The sequence below is a fragment of the Megalobrama amblycephala genome, linkage group LG14 (genome assembly GCF_018812025.1).
Source record: "Megalobrama amblycephala isolate DHTTF-2021 linkage group LG14, ASM1881202v1, whole genome shotgun sequence".
Lineage (NCBI taxonomy): Eukaryota > Metazoa > Chordata > Actinopteri > Cypriniformes > Xenocyprididae > Megalobrama > Megalobrama amblycephala.
Genome location: NC_063057.1, coordinates 19,478,342 through 19,501,452, shown reverse-complemented (window position 1 = coordinate 19,501,452; position 23,111 = coordinate 19,478,342). Strand labels below are relative to the sequence as shown.

The window sequence follows — 23,111 nt, the reverse complement described above, 5'->3', positions numbered from 1 at the left end:
ATTGTTATATTAACATTTAATTAAATTATATTAAATATTAATTCTTTTTTTTTTTTTTTTCCCTGTTGATTTTTAAACTAAAATATTTGCTAATTAATGTAATGGGGGTTTCTACATTGAGTGAGTTGTCTACAAAAATGGCTCCAAAATATTTAAGATAATGTTTAATGAAAATAATGACATGTATATAGAGACATCATTAAAAATAAAATGATAAAATAATTGTTTATTGTTGGGCTTGTGAGAGTGAATTAGGTCAGCGTAAAACAATCTGTGTTGGGCCTTGAATGTTGATCTCTGTTGCCCTCTACAGGTTGGATCCATGCAGTGCTCACTTCTCAGGACTCCATGGCGTTTGGTGGGAACTTCCTGCATAACTTAAACATAGACATGCAGCTCAGGTAAAACCCTGAATTAATTCCTCGATATTTTTCCTTCTGATTAAGCTTGTCTATACTGTTCCTGTAACTATAGTAGGTTTACTATATAGGTTTCTAAATGTAAATTCCTACTGGAGCTGTTATACCTCTTCAACCTCATTTCAGGTGTTATGAGATGGAACGAAGACTGAAGACTCCAGATCTCTTTAAGTTCCCATACTTTGAGGCCATCTGCTGGTATGTGGCCAAAAACCTTCTGGAGACCCTAAAAGGTGAGTGGGAAAGGACAACTCCTGCAGTGCTTTCAAGGTCCCGTTCTTCGTGATCCCATGTTTCAAACTTTAGTTAGTGTGTAATGTTGTTGTTAGAGTATAAATAAAATCTGTAAAATTTTAAAGCTCAAAGTTCAATGCCAAGCGAGATATTTTAATTAACAGAAGTCGCCTACATCGAACGGCCAGTTTGGACTACATCCCTCTACTTCCTTCTTTAATGACGTCACTAAAACAGTTTTTTGACTAACCTCCGCCCACAGGAATACACAAGAGTTGCGTTTGTAGAGTGTGTTTGTCGCCATGTCGTCGAAACGCTGTTATTTTCATCCCGCAGTCCAATCACCGGGTCTGATTCCGGCTCAAATTGATAGGGTAAAATTAAAGACATGTTTACAATAACACTGAGCGCGTGCATCTCCACGTTATGGTAAGAGGCGTGACCTTTCCGGGCAAGGTTCGCTAAGCTGCTGTCGAATCACAACACAGGAACCGCTGGCACAATCAGAACTCGTTACGTATTTCTGAAGGAGGGACTTCATAGAACAAGGAAGTCATCAGCCCGTTTTTATGACAGTGGAAACAGCGGTATACAGATAAGTAAATTATGTGAAAAATACTGGGTTTTTTTTACACGCGAAACATGAACACGTGTTATATTGCACACTATAAACACAATCAAAGCTTCAAAAAAACACGAAAAACGGGACCTTTAAGGCCCGTTCACACCAAGAATGATAACTATAAAAAAACGATAAAGATATAGTTCTCGTTCGAAATATAAAAAAAAAATAGCACTGTCCAAACAAAAGCTATAATGATATAGAGAAACGATATCGTTGGGATCACTTTTAGAGTGATTTTTTTTTTTTCCAGAATCCAAATCAGAATCCATTCTAATTTACGGCTCCCGTATTTAAAATGGCAGACGACATCCAGAAAAAAAGTTAATCGCCGAGTTCCAGAAAAAGCCACCACTGTTTGACAAGTCAACCCCCTTTTCAAGGATACTTTAAAGAAAATGGATATATGGAAAACAATCGGTCATACCCTCGGAATAACTGTTGAGAAGTATTAACGATGAGATCGTTATGCCAGGCTAGCAAACAGTGTAACATAAAATTACCTCAGGTATCCAGCGCTAGTTTCGACAACATTGTCTTGAAGTTTTAATGAAAAAGACTAGGCGTTGTTTTTATTCCACTATATTGACTTTGTCAGCTATATTCAGTTAGATTAGATCGATTACACTAGCTATCCACTCGAAACATAGCATGCTGAGGACATCTGCTGGTTAAAGCCGTGTAAATGCAACAAGAACAGCAAAAACATGACGTACACACTTTGAAACCGCAGCGTGTGAGCTTTGAATAAACAGACCGTTATCGTTCGTTGGTGTGGACGCAAATATAGTTATCTTTATAGTTATCGTTCTTGGAGCGAACAGGCCTTTAGTATAGGGTAAATACAAATAAAAACAAAGTAAAAAAAAAAATGAAAACCTGTTTGTGTTTTCAGAGCTGCGGGAGGATAACTGTCAACCTCAGGATTATCTAGTGGACGGGGTGAAAGCTTTAATCTCATCACTGAAGACATGGCTGAGGAGGGAGGCAAGAGAACATCCACATTTACTATGTCATTATTGTTGTAGTGAAACTCCTGTGGCTGTTCTACATGGTAGTTTTCTCTGTGTGTTTCCTCTACAGTTGACTCAACCTAACAGTGAGGTTCCAGACCATATCAGGCCAAGCCATCTCATTAAAGCTCTGACCAAGGAGATCCGCCACCTGGAGGTAAGACGAGTGGTTTGGAATGGGTGATGTTTAGATGCACAGATGTTTAGACAGATGTTGTGACTGTAAGAGATAGTTGGTGCTTTTTGTTTTTGATCTTCGCTTTGCAACTTTATGGAAACAAGTCATTTCTGTCTTGCCAATATTCTACTTAAAATAAATGCAATTAAATTAAACTATATATATATATATATATATATATATATATATATATATATATTTATATATATATATATATATATATATATATATATATATATATATATATATATATATATATATATATATATATATTTCTAAATTCTTACACGCATTGGAGTAAATAAAATTTATATTAAACTAAAGCAAATTTACAATTAATATTCATTTAAAATTTAAAGATTAGATTAATATTAATTATTTTCACAGGCTGGAATTAAATTAAAATAAAATAAATTAAATTAAATTTCTTACACATCTTGGAGTATATTAAATTGATATTACACTAAAGCAAATATTCATGTAAATTTGATTAAGCTAAATTTGAATAATGTTAATTTTTTTCACATCCTGGACTTTAAATTAAATTAAATTAAATTAAATTAAATTAAATTAAATTAAATTAAATTAAATTAAATTAAATTAAATTGTAATTCTTACACAGATTGGAGTAAATAAAATTTATATTCAACTGAAGCAAATTTACAATCAATATCAATTTAAATTTGATTAAATTAAATTTGAAAGATTAAAGTAATATTAATTCTTATGTAGCTTGGAGTAAATTAAATGTATATTCAACTGAAGCACATGTACAATTAATAAGATTAAACACAATTTAAAAGATTAAATTAATATACATTTGTACACAGCCTGTACTGAAATTAAATAAACATTATTTCTCAAAATGTTTTGTTTTTTTTTCCTTTTAAGTTTTAACTAAAATATATGCTAATTAATATAATGGGTGTTTCTACATAACCTAAAACAGCTCCTAGAAGTTGAAGTGATTTGCGGTGTAATTTTCTTAAACAGGATGAATCGAATAAAGCTGGAAAATCTCAGGGAAGTGCTGAGTGCCCTTTATCACGCTCATCACTGGAGAAAGGATATCAGGCACGTTGTGCAGCTCGGCGGCTACGAGACCATCATCGTCGACACCACCACCACCACCATCATCATCATCACAGCCGCAAACTGCCCTCTAACTTGGACATCCTGGAGCTTCACACGCTGGAGGTATTAAAGAGACTGGAGGTCGGACCGCTTGAGGAGGTGAGTCAGTCCATTTTTTTCCCCCCCCCATAATGCACTGTAGCTCAAATTTCTTATCCCTTTTTTGTGGTGGCATTAGCCTTCATTATTCCTTATCATATGACTGTAATACAATGCTATCAAATGGTTTTTAGAGGGCATTTTCACCTTGATATTATATAGGTTCACTGCTTTTAGCAGCATGCAATTATTCTTCTATTTCCAGTTAAAACATCTTTTGTTTCTTGTAACAGGACCCAGCCTTCAGCTCCAAAGTGAATGGCAAGTTTAAGAAAGTGTCTTCAGTGTCTGCCGTAGCTGTTGATGGTAATCATGACAACGCCCTGCGCCTGGTGCTATGTAATGGCAAAATTGTGAGGTGAGGGTCCCGATAGCTTCATTTTTTGTGACATTAGATTGGCTATTCCGTTAGACATTAGTTTTCATTATTATGAGTAACCCAGAGATGTATAACAATGCCAGTCAAGGAACATTAATGTTAATACTAGCCAAAATGTTAGTCATATAGTAATTGAAAGAACATTATTAGACAAAAAAAATCACTTCTTATTTATTACTGTTTACTTGAATATTTAGTTTGAAGCATAATTGAATGGCTACTTGCCTTTTTTTATTTAACATTTTTTTTATTTACAACCTTTTTTTTAATGTGACATACCAAAATTAGTAGTGAGAATAGTGAAATTTTGAGATTATTTGTACATCTTAATTATTGACATGGTATGGTATTTTTTTATTTTATTTTTTTTAAATCCTGAATCCGGTTTACACAAAAAATAATAAGCAGCACAACTGTTTTCAACTTTGATAATAATAAAAAATGTTTTTTGAGCAGCAAATCAGCATATTAGAATGATTTCTGAAGGATCATGTGACACTGAAGACTGGAATAATGATGCTGTAAATTCAGCTTTGCATCACAGGAATAAATTACTTTGTAAAATATGTTCAAATAGAAAACTAAGGAAGAGGATTAGGGCCAAGCAATAATAAAAAAATACAACCATCTCGAAATTAAAGTTGTTAAATTTTGTGAAAAAAGTTGAGATAAAATGTTGAGAATAAACTCGTTAAATTTCGAGAAAAAAGTCTAAATAAAATGTTGAGAATAAAGTCGTTAAATTACGAGAAAAAAATTGTTAAATTTCAAGAAAAAAGTCTAAATAAAATGTTGAGAATAAAGTTGTTAAATTACAAGAAAAAACTCTTTAAATTTCGTGAAAAAAGTCGAGATAAAATGTTGAGAATAAACTCGTTAAATTACGAGAAAAAACTCGTTAAATTTCAAGAAAAAGGTCGAGATAAAATGTTGAGAATAAAGTCGTTAAATTACGAGAAAAAACTTGTTAAATTTCAAGAAAAAAGTCAAAATAAAATGTTGAGAATAAAATCGTTAAATTACGAGAAAAAACTTAAATTTCGAGAAAAGTCGAGATAAAATGTTGAGAATAAACTCGTTAAATTACGAGAAAAAATTCGTTAAATTTCAAGAAAAAAGTCTAAATAAAATGTTGAGAATAAACTCATTACATTATGAGAAAAAACTCGTTAAATTTCAATAAAAAGGTCGAGATAAAATGTTGAGAATAAAGTCGTTAAATTACGAGAAAAAATTTGTTAAATTTCGAGAAAAGTCGAGATAAAATGTTGAGAATAAACTCATTAAATTACGAGAAAAAAGTCGTTAAATTATGAGAACAAATTCGTAATTTAACGAATTTGTTCTCGTAATTTAACGAATTTGTTCTCGTAATTTAACAACTTTTTTCTCGTAATTTAATGACTTTATTCTCAACATTTTATCTCGACTTTTTTCTCGAAATTTAACGAGTTTTTTATCGTAATTTAATGACTTTATTCTCAACATTTTATCTCGACTTTTTTCTTGAAATTTAACAAGTTTTTTTCTCGAAATTTAACAACTTTAATCTCAAGATGGTTTTATTTTTTTTATTATTGCTTGGCCCTAATCCTCTTCCGTAGAAAACATTTGTTTAAATGTAATAATTATTCATAATATTACTGTTTTACTATATTATCAAATAAATCCAGCCTTGGTGAAGCTTTTTTTTTTTTTTTTTTTTTTTAAACAAACATTTAATTTAAGATCCCCTTTTGAAATGTAGTATGTTTATTTATAAAATGTATTAATGTAACACATTATTTAAAGTATATTTTGGTCCTTCTTCCTCACAGGGAGAGGTTATCTATCAGTAATGTGGCAGCCAAAGTCAGTGAAGTGGAAATGTTGCAGTACCATCAACACAGGATAAAATTGGAAAGAATGCCAATGTGCCCACAAGAAAAAGTGAAAAAAGAAAAGCGAGAGGATGAATATGGAGTACACTGCACTATCAAGAAACCACTCAATCATGGTAGGTCGCTTGGAGTGGTAGAGGTTGTCGCAGCCCAGCTTTTGCTATCCAGACTGACTATCCACCTTATTTTGTACAGCTAAAAATACCTGAAGTGTATGACACCAAAAGTCAGACTTATTTAAGTTACAAATGGCTGCACCTGCTCTTACGTTTAAAATAAGCTTGAAGCCGGTCTGTGTAAAGACAAAAGAATGATTAGTGTATATAAAGACATTTGTATGACCATCATCTTATTTTGTCAGGTCTAACTGTGCAGACTGAACTCAGGACGGAGTCGCCACATGTAGCATCTTCAGACAGTGACTCTGAGTCAGAGGCAGAGGATTCTGCTGAGGTACTGTTGATGTCGATTAAACTCATTTTTTGCTTAAATGGCTTAAAGGGGTAATTAATTGAGTCTTTTAATATATAAGAGTTCATTGTACTATATTGTAATATCCAGGAAGTTTTAGAACTCAAAATGTCCTTGTTAGTCCTAAAACAGGATTTCGGATTTTGTCATTACGTCATAGTGCGGTGAAAGGCTGTCTCTGCAGAAGAATATCAACGCCTACTTCAACATCATTCGCTCATAAGCCCCACCCACCGGTCCATGCATGTCATGTAATAGTAAATATGAGACACAAACAGGATTAATGCAGCAACAAAACCATAGAGATGCCATTGAGGATTACAAGACATTGTGCAGTGCCATATTGCGGAAGAACAGTCTTTCCATTGCCTTCCTTGTGATCATAACATTCAGAAAGCGTGGATGAACTTTATTTTTAATGATACTGTGGATTCATTTTTAAACAAGACATGTTCGATTCTTTTTCAGATTTTTTTTTTCAATGTCGCAACACACAAGTGTGAGTTATCGTATTTTTACCATGTGTCACTATTGCTTTGTCTGTTACAGATCGTTTGATATGTTCTCACTTTACTGTAAATGATGAACGATGAATATAACAACGACAGTGCAAAATAACTCATTTACACAAAACACTTTAAGTTATCCTGTCAACTATAACTGCTAAATCCAAGACAACCAAGACTTATAAAGCACATGTAATACACATAAACGTGTTTCAAATGTTTCAACTATGTAACGAGAGAAACACCTTTAAGTAGCGCCTTCGTTTCAACACTAATATAACTTAATCAAATACAATACACAAATACATAAGGGATAAATAAATAAAGAGGATTAATTACCAAGCTGTTGCAGACAGATCTTCTGATCTTCACTGGTTTACATTTTTCAACATCGGAAGTTTTCAAAACTATTCCACACGTGTAATGGCGGAGACATTGAAAATTTATTTTAATATGCAAAACTGATACCCACTCACAGCAGTAGCCATTTACTTCCAAGTCTTGAATGTGCCGTGTTTTAAAGAGAGGGTCCAAAACAGGATAGAAAATAGCCTATTACTTTTAAATTAGGATTTTTGATGTGAAAATATTGCTAACATTATAAGTAGACCTTCAAGTTTTTTTTTTTTTTTTTTAATGCAGTTTATTCCTTTAAAATCATTCTTTTCTGCTATCTCATTCCTGTCTGTCATCCTTTCCTTTAACAGAAACGCTCATCAGAGTCAGAGAGTTCTGAGGAAGAGGATGGAGGAAGCAAGAGAGACTCAGGGAGTTTTGTGGAGCATCTGAGCGGCCGACCACACAGCCACAATAAGCAAGCGTTAAAACGGTATGGCTGCCCTTCATTTCACACACCTGAGAAAACTGGCACAGTTTAAAAGCTAATTTAAGTGCTTTTTCCTCTTTGTGTGCTAAAATTGAGAACTACTTGTCCACAGAGAACGTCCTACCTCACCGAGCACAGACTGCGCCATTCAGGGCATGCTGTCCATGGCGGGGCTGCTGTGTCAGCAGGCATCAGAAGGGGGTGATATTTTACAGCAGCATTGGTGGTCCAGTCAGGGTAACAGTAACAGCAACAGCAGCAGTGACACGTGGGACAGCAGTGAACCCTGTTCGGCACCCCACAGCCCGGAGGGAGAAGATGGGAGTCTTGGAGAGGAATATTCATATAGAGAGAGCTCACTTTCTCCTCCACTCCACCCCTCCAAAAGACACGCCCCCAACCCCACACCCATCAGCAACCAGGCCACTAAAGGTGAGCAGACTGAGCTTTGATTGTTGTTGCTTAGACCAAAAGAAATAATAGTAAAACTATTTATATTATTTCTTAGAAAAAGTCTTAGAAAGGTCATGTGTTGCAACAAACATGCAAAGAAAGAGAGAAAACCCATCCTGATTCTCATGACTGTTTGTCAATAAGTAGTCAGTAATTTGAACTTTTTATGACAAGGCAAGGTTGTAAAATATCATATGGTGCAACTCTCCTAAAATGTAATCATACAGTATTTATGAATTGATTTGTTGATATTTGTACATGAAATATTGAACATGAACATTTTGAAAATTATATTTGTTAAAACTAAAGATTTTTCAGTGTAAAAAAAAATATGAATGAAATTGTTTTAAAATTTTGTATGTGAAAGACCATTGAGAATTTTAATACATTTTTTCCTTTATAATATATAAATGAAAAAATGTGAATTGATTTAAAACTATTTTACCTTGAAAATCTGTAAAAGAGAATTTTTAAAAATTGTATTTGTTAAAACTATTTGAAAAATAGAAAATATGTAAAATATGTAAAGGAAACTTTTGAAAATTTTTCATTTTTTTTTTAATACCTTGGAAAATGTGTAAAAGAGAATTTTTGAAAATTGTATTTGTTAAACATATTTTTTTTTCTTGGAAAACATGTAAATGAAACATTTAGAAATTGATTTGTTAAAACTATTTTTTACGGAAGAGGATTAGGGCCAAGCAATAATAAAAAAATAAAACCATCTCAAGATTAAAGTTGTTAAATTTCGAGAGAAAACTCGTTAAATTTCAAGAAAAAAGTCGAGATAAAATGTTGAGAATAAAGTCATTAAATTACGAGAAAAAAGTCGTTAAATTATGAGAACAAATTTGTAATTTAACAAATTTGTTCTTGTAATTTAACAACTTTTTTTCTCGCAATTTAACGAATTTGTTCTCGTGATTTAACGACTTTTTTCTCGCAATTTAACGAATTTGTTCTCGTAATTTAACGACTTTTTTCTCATAATTTAATGATTTTATTCTCAACATTTTATCTCGACTTTTTTCTCGAAATTTAACAAATTTGTTCTCGTAATTTAACAACTTTTTTCTCGCAATTTAACGAATTTGTTCTCGTAATTTAACGACTTTTTTCTCGCAATTTAACGAATTTGTTCTCGTAATTTAACGACTTTTTTCTCGCAATTTAACGAATTTGTTCTCGTAATTTAACGACTTTTTTCTCATTTAATGACTTTATTCTCAACATTTTATCTCAACTTTTTTCTCAAAATTTAACGAATTTGTTCTCGTAATTTAACGACTTTTTTCTCATAATTTAATGACTTTATTCTCAACATTTTTTCTCGACTTTTTTCTCGAAATTTAACGACATTTTTCTCATAATTTAACGAGTTTTTTTCTCGAAATTTAACAACTTTAATCTCGAGATGGTTTTATTTTTTTTATTATTGCTTGGCCCTAATCCTCTTCCGTAATTTTTACCTTAACTTGCGTAACTTTTTTTTTTTTTTTTGGCTTTAAAATATTTAAAATAATTTTTTTTAAATAATTGTTTACATTTATTCAGGTTACATCACATGACATTTTTAGTGATTAAATTTGTCAAACCCTTTCTTAAACATGGTATGAAGGGTATTAAACTACATTTTTAAAGGATTTACATTTACATTTTTAAAGGCATATTTTTGGGGTAACAGTTATGTTTGCAACAATTATACTTTACTTCTTGTATTGACTTGAAAGCTTTTTCTTATGTCATGTTTTTGTGCTTGTTTTGCAGGAAAGCGTCCTAAGAAAGGACAGGTGACAGCTAAACAGAGGCTTGGGAAAATATTGAAAATGAGTCGCCATAAAGGCTTATTCCTGTAGCATGATGGAGCAAACAATGAGACTATGTGTAATAATTCAACACAGCTGCTTTTCTTTATACGCTGGGATTATCATCACACACACACACACACACACACACACACACACACACACACACACACACACACACACACTCTTACTCACTGTGCATGTTTAGGTGACAGGGTATGTTTAATGGCTCACCTTTTCACCGAATCGCACGCAAAACACAACACATTATCCATCAACGCAGGCAAACCTGCTTTACCTTGGACAACATTAAAACAGCCAAAAGTTTCAAGAGGAAGCACAGAAACGGATGGTCGGAGGTCCAGCGTGTGTTCCAGGCAGGAAAACGAGCCGCAAGTGTGTATCACGGGCTGAGGCCTCTCCTCTCCCCCACCCTACCTCTTCTCACACCTTTGTAGCATGAGCGTCCAGGCGCTCGCAGGCCTCTATGGCCTGACACTGGGACTGTTCCCATTGATCCTCAGATTCCCCTCAAGTCATTATCAATCTGCCTATTTCTCTCTCCTTTTGATTGTCTCAGGCTGATGTATGAGCTTTTGAAATGGTGCTGATTGTTTATAAATCCTTTTCCAGCCCCCTCTGCCCCTTTAAGCAATAATTGTACAGCAGTGAGTGATGTATTGATGATTTAGTGGGCCGCGCTTTTAGGATGCGCAGGAAGTCCTCTCATGGTGGAACCATCAAATGAAATCAAAGATATAACTTACATAATTTGGCAGTGTTTATACTTTTAATTGGTCTTAAATTCGCGATTTAAATGAATATTCTGGGGATTTTTGTTCTGACATTTTCAAATTACACAGTTGTACCTTAGTTTATACAAACATAACGTTTAAAAAAGAACAAAATGCGCTTGAAATGTGTTTTGAAAGTGCATCAGATTGTCAACTTTTTTTTTTGGTAATATCCCGAAAGGTAGTGAAAACCCGGAATAGTCCTTATACACTGGCAAAATTGAGGAAAATCGTACATTTATTTGCCTCTGTCACAACCCAGTGGCCACAGAGAGGTACTGCATCCTGGAGCGCCGCCTCTGAAATACTGTATGTGATGTAGTTTGAGAAGACTAAATATGCTTGTCACGTGATTGACAATGATCGTTAGCTCATTCTGCATAATTTATATTCTATTTGGTTTGTTTTAAAATATTTTTTGACTGGATAACTTATTTATTAATTTCAAAGATATAAGGATTTATATTGCGTTCTTGAGTTTTCAGTTTGCATTGAATAGTTCTGTAAATATGAGTATAATTTCAAATGTTACCAGTTTAAGAGGAATGAGCTTTTGTTTAGCTTTATGGATTTTGTAGTTAACGCATTTAATGCTACTTCAAAAATAATTTGAATGACTTTACCTGTTAAATTTACCTCTGAAATGTTAGCGCATTATTTGAATAATGTTATCTTTATGACCTGTTGAAACAGTGGGAACAAAAAAACAAAAAAACAAAAAAAACAAAAAAAAAAATAGTGGTGCTTGTGTGTGAATTTCTTAGAGAGGCTATGAAACGTTTTCTCAGGGAACATCAAACAGGTGACATCTTTGAATTCATCACCAGCACCGTCATACAATCGCGTTTTGTACTTGTTTCCACAAACTTGCCAACATATGTACATATAATCCCAGTTATTTTTTTGTCTGGCGACTCTGCAAATCCCAGATTCAGAACAAAATTGTGTCCTGCTGTAAAGTATATAAAAATAACCTTGAGTTTGTAAGACGTTGTGAGAATAGAACAGCACCAACAGATTTTGATCAGCTATTCTTGACTGTTGTGTAACAAGTCTGTTGGTTCAAAAAGCAAATGCACTATTTTGAATCTGCATGACTTTGAGTTGGATAACCGCTAAAACTCAGGCTTTGTTACGGTTTTGAGTTTTGCTCATCTGCATGCGTTTTGTGATAAAATGTTTCCACTCACTAACCTTCACGTAAACGGACGCCCTTTGAAATTTTCAGCATTCTAAGGAAAACGGCTCATATTTGATCAATCAAGCTGGTTTCCTTTGCTTTGATGCATTAATTGTACAGTATTTATTAAGCTCTAGCATTCATTTCCATATTCAACTGTGGTATAGACTTAATGTCACTGTGTTTTCAAAAGCTGTGTTCTGTTCCTTCTCTTTAATAGTTCTCTTTGAAAAGTTTTGGATGTGATGGACTTTCTCCAATGCAATGTGTATGTATATAAGATGAGGGAAATGTTTTGTAGATCACACTGTTTTCCCCCTTCCCTTTGCCAAGTGTTAAGTGATAAAACACTGTTCTATTGACAAATTCAAGAGTCGATTGCTTTTATTTATTTTATAATGCAACTTTTATAATTAGACTTGATAATAAGTCCATACAGCATAACAGGAACTTTCAGTTTCCTCTGCAGAAAATGTGCGGGTTTCGATCACATCTGCAGATGCAAAGCACAGAAATATCAGTCATGCATGCTGTGGCAACACACCAAGTAACCACACTGAAAAAATAAGCAGTTTCCTCTGTATGTAAATGACTTGAATACATGTGTGTACATTGGGGTGTTGAGGGCGAGTCTACTCTTCATCATCAGGTGGGATTCCCAGCTCCTCGTCGGTCCATGCTGAAGTGTCCGGCCATGGGAAATGACCCTAGAGAGACATTTAGATAAGTGGCTGGTAGTCTGTTTATTAAGCTTAAAGACGAGCATTTAATCTCATGTTCTGATGCAGTTTCCGCTCACCAGGATGGCGTCCGAGTCGTGCCAGGTGTGCCACAGGATCCAGAACCACATGGCACCGCTGAGCAGCTCCGCCTGAAACTTCTGGTTTTTGGTGATCTGAGGAGGCTGTCTGTACTGGGCTTCAATATGAGGGCCGCCTCCTGCCCTAAAACACAACAGACAGAACCATTACCAGTAAGTACAATGGCTAGTGGTACTAATGCCAATCCACAGTATTACAAACAATGATACATGCAATGATAAATTATCACGTTTTTGGTCTTGTACTATGTAAATACTCTTGTATATAAAAATGTGAATCATTCAGTGCCAGGGTAACTCCATTTAATACAATAACTGTACCATGGTACGTCCAGAGTACCCACTTTAGTTTAAAGCTATCCTCACTATACTCTATTTATATTCAGCCAGCTCTAAAAACTGACTAATTTCGCATATTTGAACTAAATTGATACCGTTACTCCGTTTCTAAAGTATTATTTAGACTTTCCAAGACATAATGGATTCAAGCAGAGGGTTAGCCTGTTAGCCTTCAGATCAAAACACTCACTTTCTGACGGTCATCTTCTGAGGTCCGCGTTTGAAGAGCTGCAGGCCGGTTCGGAGGACACCCGCCGTCCTCCTGAGAGAAGACATGCTTATATCTGTGCTTTTTACAACGAGTCTGGATGGTATTGACTACGGTGACCAGACGGAGAAATGTCACCTTTACAGCGGCTGTTTCTTTTGGCCTGCTAATAACGAGCGCTGTGATTGGTCACTTGAAATAAGGCGTTTCGATGCTATTCACTGTCTATTCGTTAGAGGGCGCCAAATACCCATTGAGAAAAAGAACTATAGATCATAATATTCATGCATCGTTGGTAAAATATATAAACAAATAAATGCAAGTGTATGATACATGAATGTCATAGATGTATATATTATTGCAGATAAATGAAAATAGAATTTTTCTATCAATTATTTAAATATATTTACTTCGTTGGGTAATTAATTTATGGGCCTATATTTATTACACTGAAAAACTAAATTTTATGAGTTATTGTATGTTTCCTTTCCTAACATTTTATGTTAGATTCTGTTCTTGGCAAAGGTTGTAATCAAGAGAGATAAAAGAGATTCTGCTTCTTGTCCTTTATCATTTATTATATTTTATGGCAAATACAGGAAAAACTTCAGATTTTATTATTGTATGAAACGATTAGGAAATGATCTTTACACAGTTGTGTTAAAGGGTTAGTTCACCCAAAAATGAAAATTCTGTCATTTATTACTCACCCTCATGCAGTTCTACACCCGTAAGACCTTCGTTCATCTTCAGAACACAAATTAAGATATTGTTGTTGAAATCCGATGGCTCAGTGAGGCCTGCACTGAGAGCAAAGCCATTCAAACTCTCAAGGTCCATTAAAAACATATTTAAATCAGTTCAGTGGTTTTATCTTAATATTATAATGCGACAAGAATACTTTTTGTGCGCCAAAAAAACAAAATAACGACTTTTCAACAATATCCAAGTTCAAAACACTGTTTTGGAGTTTTACAAATCGAATCAGTGACTTGGAGCACCAAAGTCATGTGATTTCAGCAGTTTAGCCGTTTGATAGGAGATCTGAAACAAAAGATTCATAAAGCTCAGAAGCTTCAGTGTTTTGAAATCGGCCCATCACTAAATGTTGAAAACTCGTTATTTATTTATTTTTTGCCGCACAAAACGTATTCTTGTCACTTAATAATATTAAAGGTAGAACCACTGAACTCGCATGAACTGATTTAAATATGTTTTTAGTACCTTTATGGACCTTGAGAGGTGCAGTAACATTGCTGTCTATAGAGGCCTCACTGAGTCATCGGATTTCATCAAAAATATCTTAATTTGTGTTTCGAAGATGAACGAAGGTCTTACGGGTGAAGAACGACATGAGGGTGAGTAATAAATGACATTACTTTCATTTCTGGGTGAACTAACCCTTTAATTCAGACTCTGAAAATAAGACAAAGGAGTCATGTGATAATTCAAGTGAAACAGTACTTTATTGGCAGAAACAGCAATAAAACTTAAAATTATTAACTTAATAAAACATCCTCTGTGGATTTCAACAAGGCCGCCTATTGTCCAGGGCTGCATTTCCTAAAAGCATTGTAAGCCTAAGTAGGTTGTAAAATCATTACCACCAACATGATTTTTTCTAAATAAATAAAAATAATTGTCACCTATAGATAACTTAAGTTGCTTCAATCCAGTAAATGCTCTTCTTGAAATATTACTAATGATAAAAGCAATTAGTTTACTTTATGAAAATCATTAAACAGCAAAAAAGACGTGTTTATTTATACTAAAAGGCCTTTTACTTGCTAAAAAAAGAAAAAAAGTGTAAACTATCAATTAGACAGCAGATGGCATGTAGAAGATTGAGTACAAAAGGCAAAGTTTTGATCATGTCTATCATTTAAAGGCATGTATCAAATATGATACAGAATAGTTTTATAGGGTTAAGTTTGGTTATATCAATATGGCCTGGTTTCACAGACACAGCTTAGACTAAGCCAGGGTTAGGCTTAGTTCTTTAGTTTAATTAGGGCATTTAAGTAGCTTTTTATAAACATTCCCTAGAAGAATAACATTACTGGTGTGCCTCTTGAGACAAATCAATGGCACTGATATATTTTAAGATACGTTAGTATGAGATGCTTTCAGTTAAAACAGCTCAAACATGCATTTTAGTCTAGGACTAGCTTAAGCCTCGTCTGTGAAACCAGGGGGTATAACTTTAAAACTATATAAGCCATCTTGGAAGCATCCCTTGTGGGACTCAGACCCTTAATTGAAAACCATAATAATTATATTTAATTTTAAAGTTGCGAGATGTTTTGCTAAGTTGGACAATATGCACATGTCCTGGACTAAGAAGTTTGACAGTTTGTAAGACATGGTATTCAGTGTATAGCTGTTTGTAGTATATACTTATAACACAATTTGTGGCACTTTTATCCCTCTTGTGTCCAGATCATGTAATGTACAAAAACAATAGTAGGTTAAAATAACGCAATTGCAGTGAAACTCATTTTATATTTGATCTTAACTTTCTTGAGGGAGCCAATATACAAAAGCCACTACTCACTAAGCAGTATAGAAAATGCTCCAATACGCCATTTACTAATCACCATCCCCAGAGCAGCGCAGAGGAGGCGTGGGATCGACAACATGGCGGCTGTGGAAACGCAATCAATAAAAAAAAAAAGCGAGCAGCTCAAAGCCACGACATTACCAAACTAACATCAATCTTAACGAACGCAAGAAACAGATAACTTCTGCAGACACTCTACGGCATCCCACACCTCGGCCGGGGTGTTTTCTGCACACGATTCGTTTCCTGAGCAGCGCCAAAACAGGAAATGCGCTCCTTCAGCTCAAATCTTTTGTTGCAGCTCATATGCGGCTGTTATTGTGACGTAACCGACGGTGTCCTGACTTATTATAAACGCATAACAGCAGCAGATGCGCTTTTACAATCTCGTAAATTTCCAAAAAACAAAACAAACATAGGATATGAGGATTTAAAATGCAATGCCAGCCAACAGTGTGATATCCGAATGGTTGACATGGCAACAATCAATCACGATATTACACAAACACAAAATTGTTAGAAAATGTTACTTTTAATTGGTAAATCACGTAATAAACGGCAATAAGCATTTGATGTTTTAATTTAGATTTTTAAAAAAAAAAGTCACATCATGCTGTCAGGGACAACGTAATTACGTCATGACGCAAAATAAAAAGAATCACTGAATCGTTTATAATCGGTTCTTTAAAACGAACCCCCCCAAATAAATACTTGACATTTACGGTTTTTATTCGCCAGAGAGAGTATTTTAAAACACAAGGCTGATGACGTACTCCTAAGGAGCTCAATCCAGTTGATATTTTCTGGAAAATACCGTGACCCCGCCCAGTCTTGGGCTTTGTGCAGTGCTGCGAGCGAGGACGCCATCTTCTTGCGATATTTGTTACGCGAAACGAACGAATAATGTGTGTTGCCAACTCCGTGGAAGGGCTCTTCTAAAACGCCGTGTTTCAGAGATCCATTGAGATTTAAGTAAATCAAATAGTTAATGAGATTTGGAGTTAATGGCACCCTACTGTCGTCCACAAACACGGTCGGATCTCCGGGTGCGCCGCTCTCCCCTCGTAGCTCAGCGCCCGCCCACATATGGAATTCAGATGATGTCATCGGTAGCCAATCAGCGCCGAGAAAACAGAACAATGAGCGTATTATTGGTCAAGGGCAATGTCATTCATCTACTCAGGAAGGCCGGGGAGGGGGAAGAGCGGAGAAAATCGCCATTTTGAAAGCATAACAAAATGAACGATATCGACACTGAAATAATACCCTAGCTCCAGAACTGGTTGAATGTTGCCGTATTAATATCCATCTACAATCTCAGTGTCCCGAAAGTTAAAACCTGACGATGATTTGACTGGCGTAGGCAATCCTGTGCAATGTAATCAGCTCGATTTAACTATCTATAGTTTCGTTTTCCTTTCAACTGTGCAAATTCGATGATCGGCGCGTCACATCGCAGTTTTCTGCTTTGTCTTGCTGTTTCTCCACTCTGCGTTGCATAGCTCTTCAACTGCAAGTGGTTGGTTTTATAGCACAGACTGCGCATGCGCAGGAGGATGCGGTTTAGATCCAGTTCAGCATGGGGGAGGGTGTTTGTTTGTAGGGTGGCGAGTTGCTCGGACGAAGCCGTCTGCTTGAAGAGCAACATTTGGAAACTCCTGCAACAATATGACACTAGTTTACTGCAAAATGATACAGGACAACAATTGTATTAAATACGTGCATTATTATATCTCAACATGAACTTGAGATACTGTAGGCTGAAAGGATTTAACTTAATGGAAAAAAATCAGAGAAGAAAAAAAGAGAACGTAGGTCTGTCCGCAGCCAACGGAAATACAGTCGTTTCATTACTCACTGCAGATGTTTGTGTTTATACTTGTGGTCATCTCATTCCAGTTACCTTGAGCAGAATATAAAAAAACCCCACTGCACTTGTATAAAGGGTTACATAACAGATTCGCAGCCATTTACTGTTTTGGGCCTCACAAGTAGGTGTTCGTATTCATCCATAGTAGGCAATGACTTGCGTAGGCTGCCTCCTGCTTTGTTTTCACCCAATTCTTAAAGCTCTTTTTATTATTTCAGAAATGTTTTGACATTTGTATACCTATAATGGGGGTAGGGATTCCATAAAAAGGAAACGCGTGTAGGGAAAGGGCTGACGATTAGACTTCCACATCGGGAACCTATAAAAAGACTACACATGCAGATACAGATTGTTCTATCAACACCCAGATATCTAAGGAAAATACAGCATCTTGGCAAGATTGAAACATTTTTATCAAACATTTATTTGTATTGGCAGACTTTAGCTATTTTGTAACACTATAAACACACCTGTATTACTAGTCCTTGTACTTAGGTTTAGGGATTTAGAAAAACTTTGGAATGCACCATTTGTGCTAGGACATGAAGGACACCTCAAATCATGTGGTTTACTGTACTATTATTTGTATTACTTTATTTTTAATCATAATATTATTGTTTTGCATTTAATAACTGCAGTTACTAATAATATTACATGATTATTACTTGGAAATGCACATTTGGCAGTTGAGATGCAGATTAAAAACTAATTTTTATAGGGAAAATTTTGAATATTCTACTCTTATTAATTGTACCATTGTTCTTATCATACTGAATTTCAGTGATTATAAAAGGAGCACTCTTTACTTGCTTTCTGTGTAATTTAATTGCAATTTGAAGAAAAGTTTTTGTTTTTCATGGGACTTTGTGTCTTTTTCTACTAAAAAGTGCTTTGGTAACTTTGACAATTTATTTCTTGATTTTTATATTTTATAATATTGATTTCTTAATGTCTAAATATAAATTCTAAAGCAAAACATGTAAAAAAATAAATATTGGGGGTGGAAAGCCCTGTGCCACCAGGGCCATAGCAAGGGTTGTTGCTGTGTGTCCCCAGCCTAGAATCGTTACCACCTTCTGCCCCTCTAGCGACGACTCTGAGTGCTCCTCTGCTGCCATCTACTGGTTATAGTGGTAATTCATGTCTTTTTTTATTTTTAAATAAAAGTGTTTGTTTGCTACCAAGTGTTAATTTTCCTTCATCTTGAAACTTTTAGTTTTACAAATGGGGACAATCTTTTAAAGATGAACAAATAATGTTTTTGGTCATCACATTGAAAATAATATTTAAATTGGATAATATTTAAAGCTTTGAAGTGCTGAAAAAAGTTGTGTGAAACATTTAAATGTCCTTGAATTTCACTCACAAAATGTACAAACTACATTTGACTACATTCTGCCACAATACCATGGTTACAGTTAGCATTACTACAATAAATCCATGGTGAATGTTGGTGATTATTGTGGACTGAAAAGCCTTGAGCATCGATGTCGCACACTGGGCGTAAAGGGGGCGCATGCAAGCACCCTTCTGAAACCTACATTGACAAATGGGACACCCAACTGGCACGTTATGCGAAGGCCATTGTAAGTCCACATGTGCACATGAAGTGTGCCATTTGGGACAGGGCCTAACCCTGTTCTGAGCTCACACTGTGCTGTCTATTATTGGTCCGAGTCCTTGCTTCGCTGCTCAAACGAGTAGTGCAGATTTGTTCCGCTTTCGTTTTGTTTGCTGTTTGATGTTTCTCATATGCAGAAGAAATGGATGATCTTATCAATGCGATCTCTGACTAAATTTATTCGCACCGGCAGGAAAAAAGGTTACAAAATGCTTTCATTTGGTTGCAGTCTGGAGCCCTGTTGATAGCCCTTGCACAGAAATCTGCAACTGTTGAGTGTATGTAGTATCCAATATTCCACACTTCACACATTTGTAATTGCTTTCGAATACCACTACCAATACCAATACTACTTCGGTACCACTTTTAGCATAGTTCATTGAATCTGATTAGACTGTTAGCATCTCGCTCAAAAATGACCAAAGAGTTTTGATATTTTTCCTATTTAAAACTTGACTCTTCTGTAGTTACATTGTGTACTAAGAACGACGGAAAATGAAAAGATGCAATTTTCTAGGCTGATATGGCTAGGAACTATACTATCATTCTGGTGTAATAATCAAGGAACTTTGCTGCCGTACCACGGGGTGCAGCAGGCGCAATGATATTACGCAGCGCTTGTGATCCCCGGAGATTGGCTGAATAGATTCCAAAACGGTAAAACTCAACTGTTTAACTCTAGGGGAGTTGGAAAATGAGCCTATTTTCAAAAAAAAAAAAAAAAATGGAGTGTTCCTTTAAAGTCACCATGTAATTAAAATTAACAATTCTTATTTCTTATGGAATATTGCCATATTTATTATATAAATTATTTATCTGTACGCATATTTAATAATAATAATAATAATAATAATGACCCCTCGTAATTAATTCCCAAAAGTCCCACCCTACATTTTTTCTTGTTCGAAAAGCCGTTTCACTCGGATTTACGTCACAACAGGGAAGTAAAGACTAATTTGCATTTCATGCTCACTTACCTAAGGGTGATTGAGTACACACTATATTTATACTACAAAATGACATTGAAGCACGTGAATTGGGACGCACCTTAACTCTGATATGGCAGTTAGTTTTTCTAAAGAAAATGCAAAAGATAAAATCTAATCCAGTTTGAAAGTCCTCTTGGGTTTTTAATATTAGTGACCCACTATAATCTTAATCGCAGTGTCTTTATCCATTATATTTCCCTTCTTTAGGCATTCATCTCGCTAGGCCAAGCCTTTAAGGCTGCCTTCTCCACGGCGGGCTGCAGACTCCTATGTTTGGACTGTACGGTGAGAAGAATGCGCGCTCCCATTTGCCGTGGATGAACTCTCTCCTGCACGCGCCCCTGAGGTTCTGCTCTGGGAAACCCCGCGGAATGTAGGGGCGGAGCGCGCAGTGACAGAGAGCCGGGCGGGGGTGCGCGGGGGGAGGCGGAGTCACGGCACTTCTGCCAGGGCCGCCATTTTTGCACAGGGAAAAGAGACAGGATAGAAGGGATCCAGTTTCTAACTGTCGGCATAGATATGGACAAAATTATCAGGTTTTAACAGACTCAAACTGTACGTCTGGATTAGAGCACCAAAAGGCGAAATACAAGAGCTAAATAGCGCGATTTGTAAAGCTTTGTTACACATCCGCAGTGGAGAGCGAAGTATTGTTTTGGTTGTGGTATATCAGGCGGCGGGGTCTCACCCGAGTCCCCCGTGTCTTTATTCACAGTTATTACAGTGGACATCAACGGTAAGTACCTGCTGAAATCCTACAGCTATCTGTTTGTTTATCAGAGAGGGTTGTTTAATGCCAGTGGCTAACATACTTGCTGAAGAGGGTCCATCCTTGTGTGGATGCTGAAACTGAGGCTTTTATGAGCTTGTATTATTAGTTTACCTTAAAATTAGGTGTAATTGCAATGCTACTGTACATTTGTCAACCCTCCTTTTGAGGTATAAATCCCACCTGGCTTGTTGTAAAGAGGGCAATCCGAGCAGTGTGTGTGTGCGTGTATGACTTAATTTAGCAGCTAAAGTGGCTAGCTAGCTCACACCCACATTTAATGCTTCACAAAAGGACAGATCTTGAATTATACCGCTGTTTTATAACGTTAACAACCAGAAAAGGCAGCATACAGCAGTAGCGGAAACTCGTCGTTTCTCTTACGTTGTTGTAAAGCTGCGAGCTACACCAGCAAGACAGTCACTGGAGAAATGCTAGCAAGTTAGTTAGCCAACCAAGAAAGAAACAGATCAGGACTCCTGTAATCTCTTTACATGCTGGGATGTGCGACAAAAACTGCTTGGGAGTGTTTTAATTGTGGAGAAGTCGCGGTCACGTCCCACGACATGTTACTCCCGCCACTTATCTTCAAAACTTGATGCTCATTTGCACGTTTACGATTGTTTACACGTGTTTTAGATGTGCATTTTAGAGAATGAGAGGTGTGAAATTATTAAAATGGCACGTTGTGCTCTGACAGAGCCTGCAACAACAGGGCTTTTGTTTACACCTTTCAACTCCAGTTCACTAGGTCCTCTCTTACCCCATACCCAACCCACAAATATACACTTTAAAGCCTATTGATTGACATTATGCATTAAAGACCATCTAAAAGACGTTGGCGTGATTTTAAGCTGTTGTTTTTTGAATTTGCGCTAATCGTTGCTCGGAATATGACTTGGTAACGTCACTACTTAGCATAAGATTGTGTTGATTTAGCAAACGGGGCATGAAGTGAGCGCATATTTAGTGGTTGTCTGATGTGTTTTGTGTGTTGTGTGATGGTAATGAGTGCTGCAGGCGTGGGGGAGGGGGTTCGGGCTCGGTTCATGTAGTCAGATCTGCTTTAGCTTCTCCTCAAAGTGGACCAGAGCCGCGCTGCTTTACAAGCGAACTGCGCAGTTACGCCATTTATAGTGAATAAACAGTCACTCGACGCGTTTTTAGGTTTAGAAAGATTTGGGTTGATATTTTATTGTTGGAAATTTGATTTATACGTCTGTGTAAGGAAATTAAGACGCTCGGGTGTTTCATATCGATGCGCATTAGCATAGCAAGCTAAGCAGTTAGCTTCACCGACTAGCTTTTCGCGAGGATACTGAATTAGTCGACCTGACGCGATTAGCTCGGCTTTATAGACTTTCCAACATATTATTTGGTTATTTAAACGCCAAACGAAGTCGTTAAAACGCACTTTCCCGCTCAGATAATCGTGTGTATTGTGAGGTAGTTTGAGGTTGGCTAGTAAGAATCGCTAGCTACGCAGAAACGACGCAAACACTTTGTTCCAGCACAAAAACAGCGCATTTGACAAATAGATACTTAAGCATGTGTGAAAAGATGGGTTTCTTGTTATCTTGGCCGTTTTCTGTCAAATATCAGCGAGTCTTCGAGCGCAGTATTTCCTCTCAGGTGCTTAGTGAAAATGGCGGATGAGTTGATGTTGTGGTAATGAAAGCCTCCACACCCCTAGATCAACTCTCACACACTGCAGCGCCAACACACTCACCCACAGGCAAGTGCACAACACACACCAGAAAAATACAGTGCTGTGTCTCACCAAATATGATTATAGCCTGCGTCCATTGCGTTCACTAAACGTTTAGCACTTAAACTGAACTATACGAGTGTGCAACCTTGTTGATAAACCATCGTAAATGGACACACGACACTCAAATCTCAGCTCATTCATGAAGCATAGTATAATAAACGCTAAGTAATA

General features: G+C 36.0%; 3 protein-coding genes and 1 long non-coding RNA gene across 9 annotated transcripts in view; 2 read left to right on the top strand and 2 right to left on the bottom strand.

Annotated features, from left to right (window-relative positions):
- The window catches only part of kdm7aa (lysine (K)-specific demethylase 7Aa), an 80,949-nt gene extending 68,590 nt beyond the window's left edge, over positions 1-12,359 (top strand). For both annotated transcript variants that reach the window (XM_048155089.1, XM_048155088.1), the window contains exons 8-18: positions 314-401; positions 546-652; positions 2,171-2,262; positions 2,359-2,445; positions 3,460-3,699; positions 3,933-4,057; positions 5,896-6,074; positions 6,320-6,411; positions 7,643-7,764; positions 7,874-8,193; positions 9,982-12,359. In XM_048155089.1, coding sequence (XP_048011046.1) covers positions 314-401; positions 546-652; positions 2,171-2,262; positions 2,359-2,445; positions 3,460-3,699; positions 3,933-4,057; positions 5,896-6,074; positions 6,320-6,411; positions 7,643-7,764; positions 7,874-8,193; positions 9,982-10,070 — 1,541 coding nt within the window. In that variant the 3' untranslated portion in view covers positions 10,071-12,359. The remainder of the gene's footprint in view (positions 1-313; positions 402-545; positions 653-2,170; positions 2,263-2,358; positions 2,446-3,459; positions 3,700-3,932; positions 4,058-5,895; positions 6,075-6,319; positions 6,412-7,642; positions 7,765-7,873; positions 8,194-9,981) is intronic.
- On the bottom strand, positions 12,360-13,573 carry ndufb2 (NADH:ubiquinone oxidoreductase subunit B2). Its single transcript, XM_048155091.1, has 4 exons — positions 13,343-13,573; positions 12,793-12,937; positions 12,605-12,700; positions 12,360-12,486 (listed from the first exon to the last, which is right to left on the bottom strand). Exons 1-3 carry the CDS (start codon positions 13,426-13,428, stop codon positions 12,626-12,628), a joined length of 306 nt encoding a protein of 101 aa, XP_048011048.1. The 5' UTR covers positions 13,429-13,573; the 3' UTR covers positions 12,360-12,486; positions 12,605-12,625.
- A 1,231-nt stretch (positions 13,574-14,804) lies between these two features.
- LOC125245496 lies at positions 14,805-22,826 on the bottom strand. Its single transcript, XR_007179559.1, has 2 exons — positions 22,712-22,826; positions 14,805-17,578 (listed from the first exon to the last, which is right to left on the bottom strand). It is a non-coding gene; the product is annotated as an uncharacterized LOC125245496 (long non-coding RNA).
- The window catches only part of kmt2e (lysine (K)-specific methyltransferase 2E), a 42,590-nt gene continuing 40,142 nt past the window's right edge, over positions 20,664-23,111 (top strand). For 2 of the 5 annotated variants that reach the window (XM_048156083.1, XM_048156082.1), the window contains exon 1: positions 20,665-21,136. The gene's annotated coding sequence lies outside the window, so the exon portion shown is untranslated. Of the gene's footprint in view, positions 21,137-22,779; positions 22,905-23,111 lie in introns of those variants that run through there. The other 3 variants (XM_048156080.1, XM_048156084.1, XM_048156081.1) reach the window with 3 other exon arrangements.

Coding starts and splice junctions, on each gene's coding strand:
- ndufb2 (XM_048155091.1), bottom strand. CDS start 13,428: ATGTCTTCTCTCAGGAGGACGGCGGGTGTCCTCCGAACCGGCCTGCAG. Junction 12,938..13,342: donor CAGAAGATGACCGTCAGAAA/GTGAGTGTTTTG, acceptor GTTGTGTTTTAG/GGCAGGAGGCGGCCCTCATA. Junction 12,701..12,792: donor ACGACTCGGACGCCATCCTG/GTGAGCGGAAAC, acceptor ATGTCTCTCTAG/GGTCATTTCCCATGGCCGGA.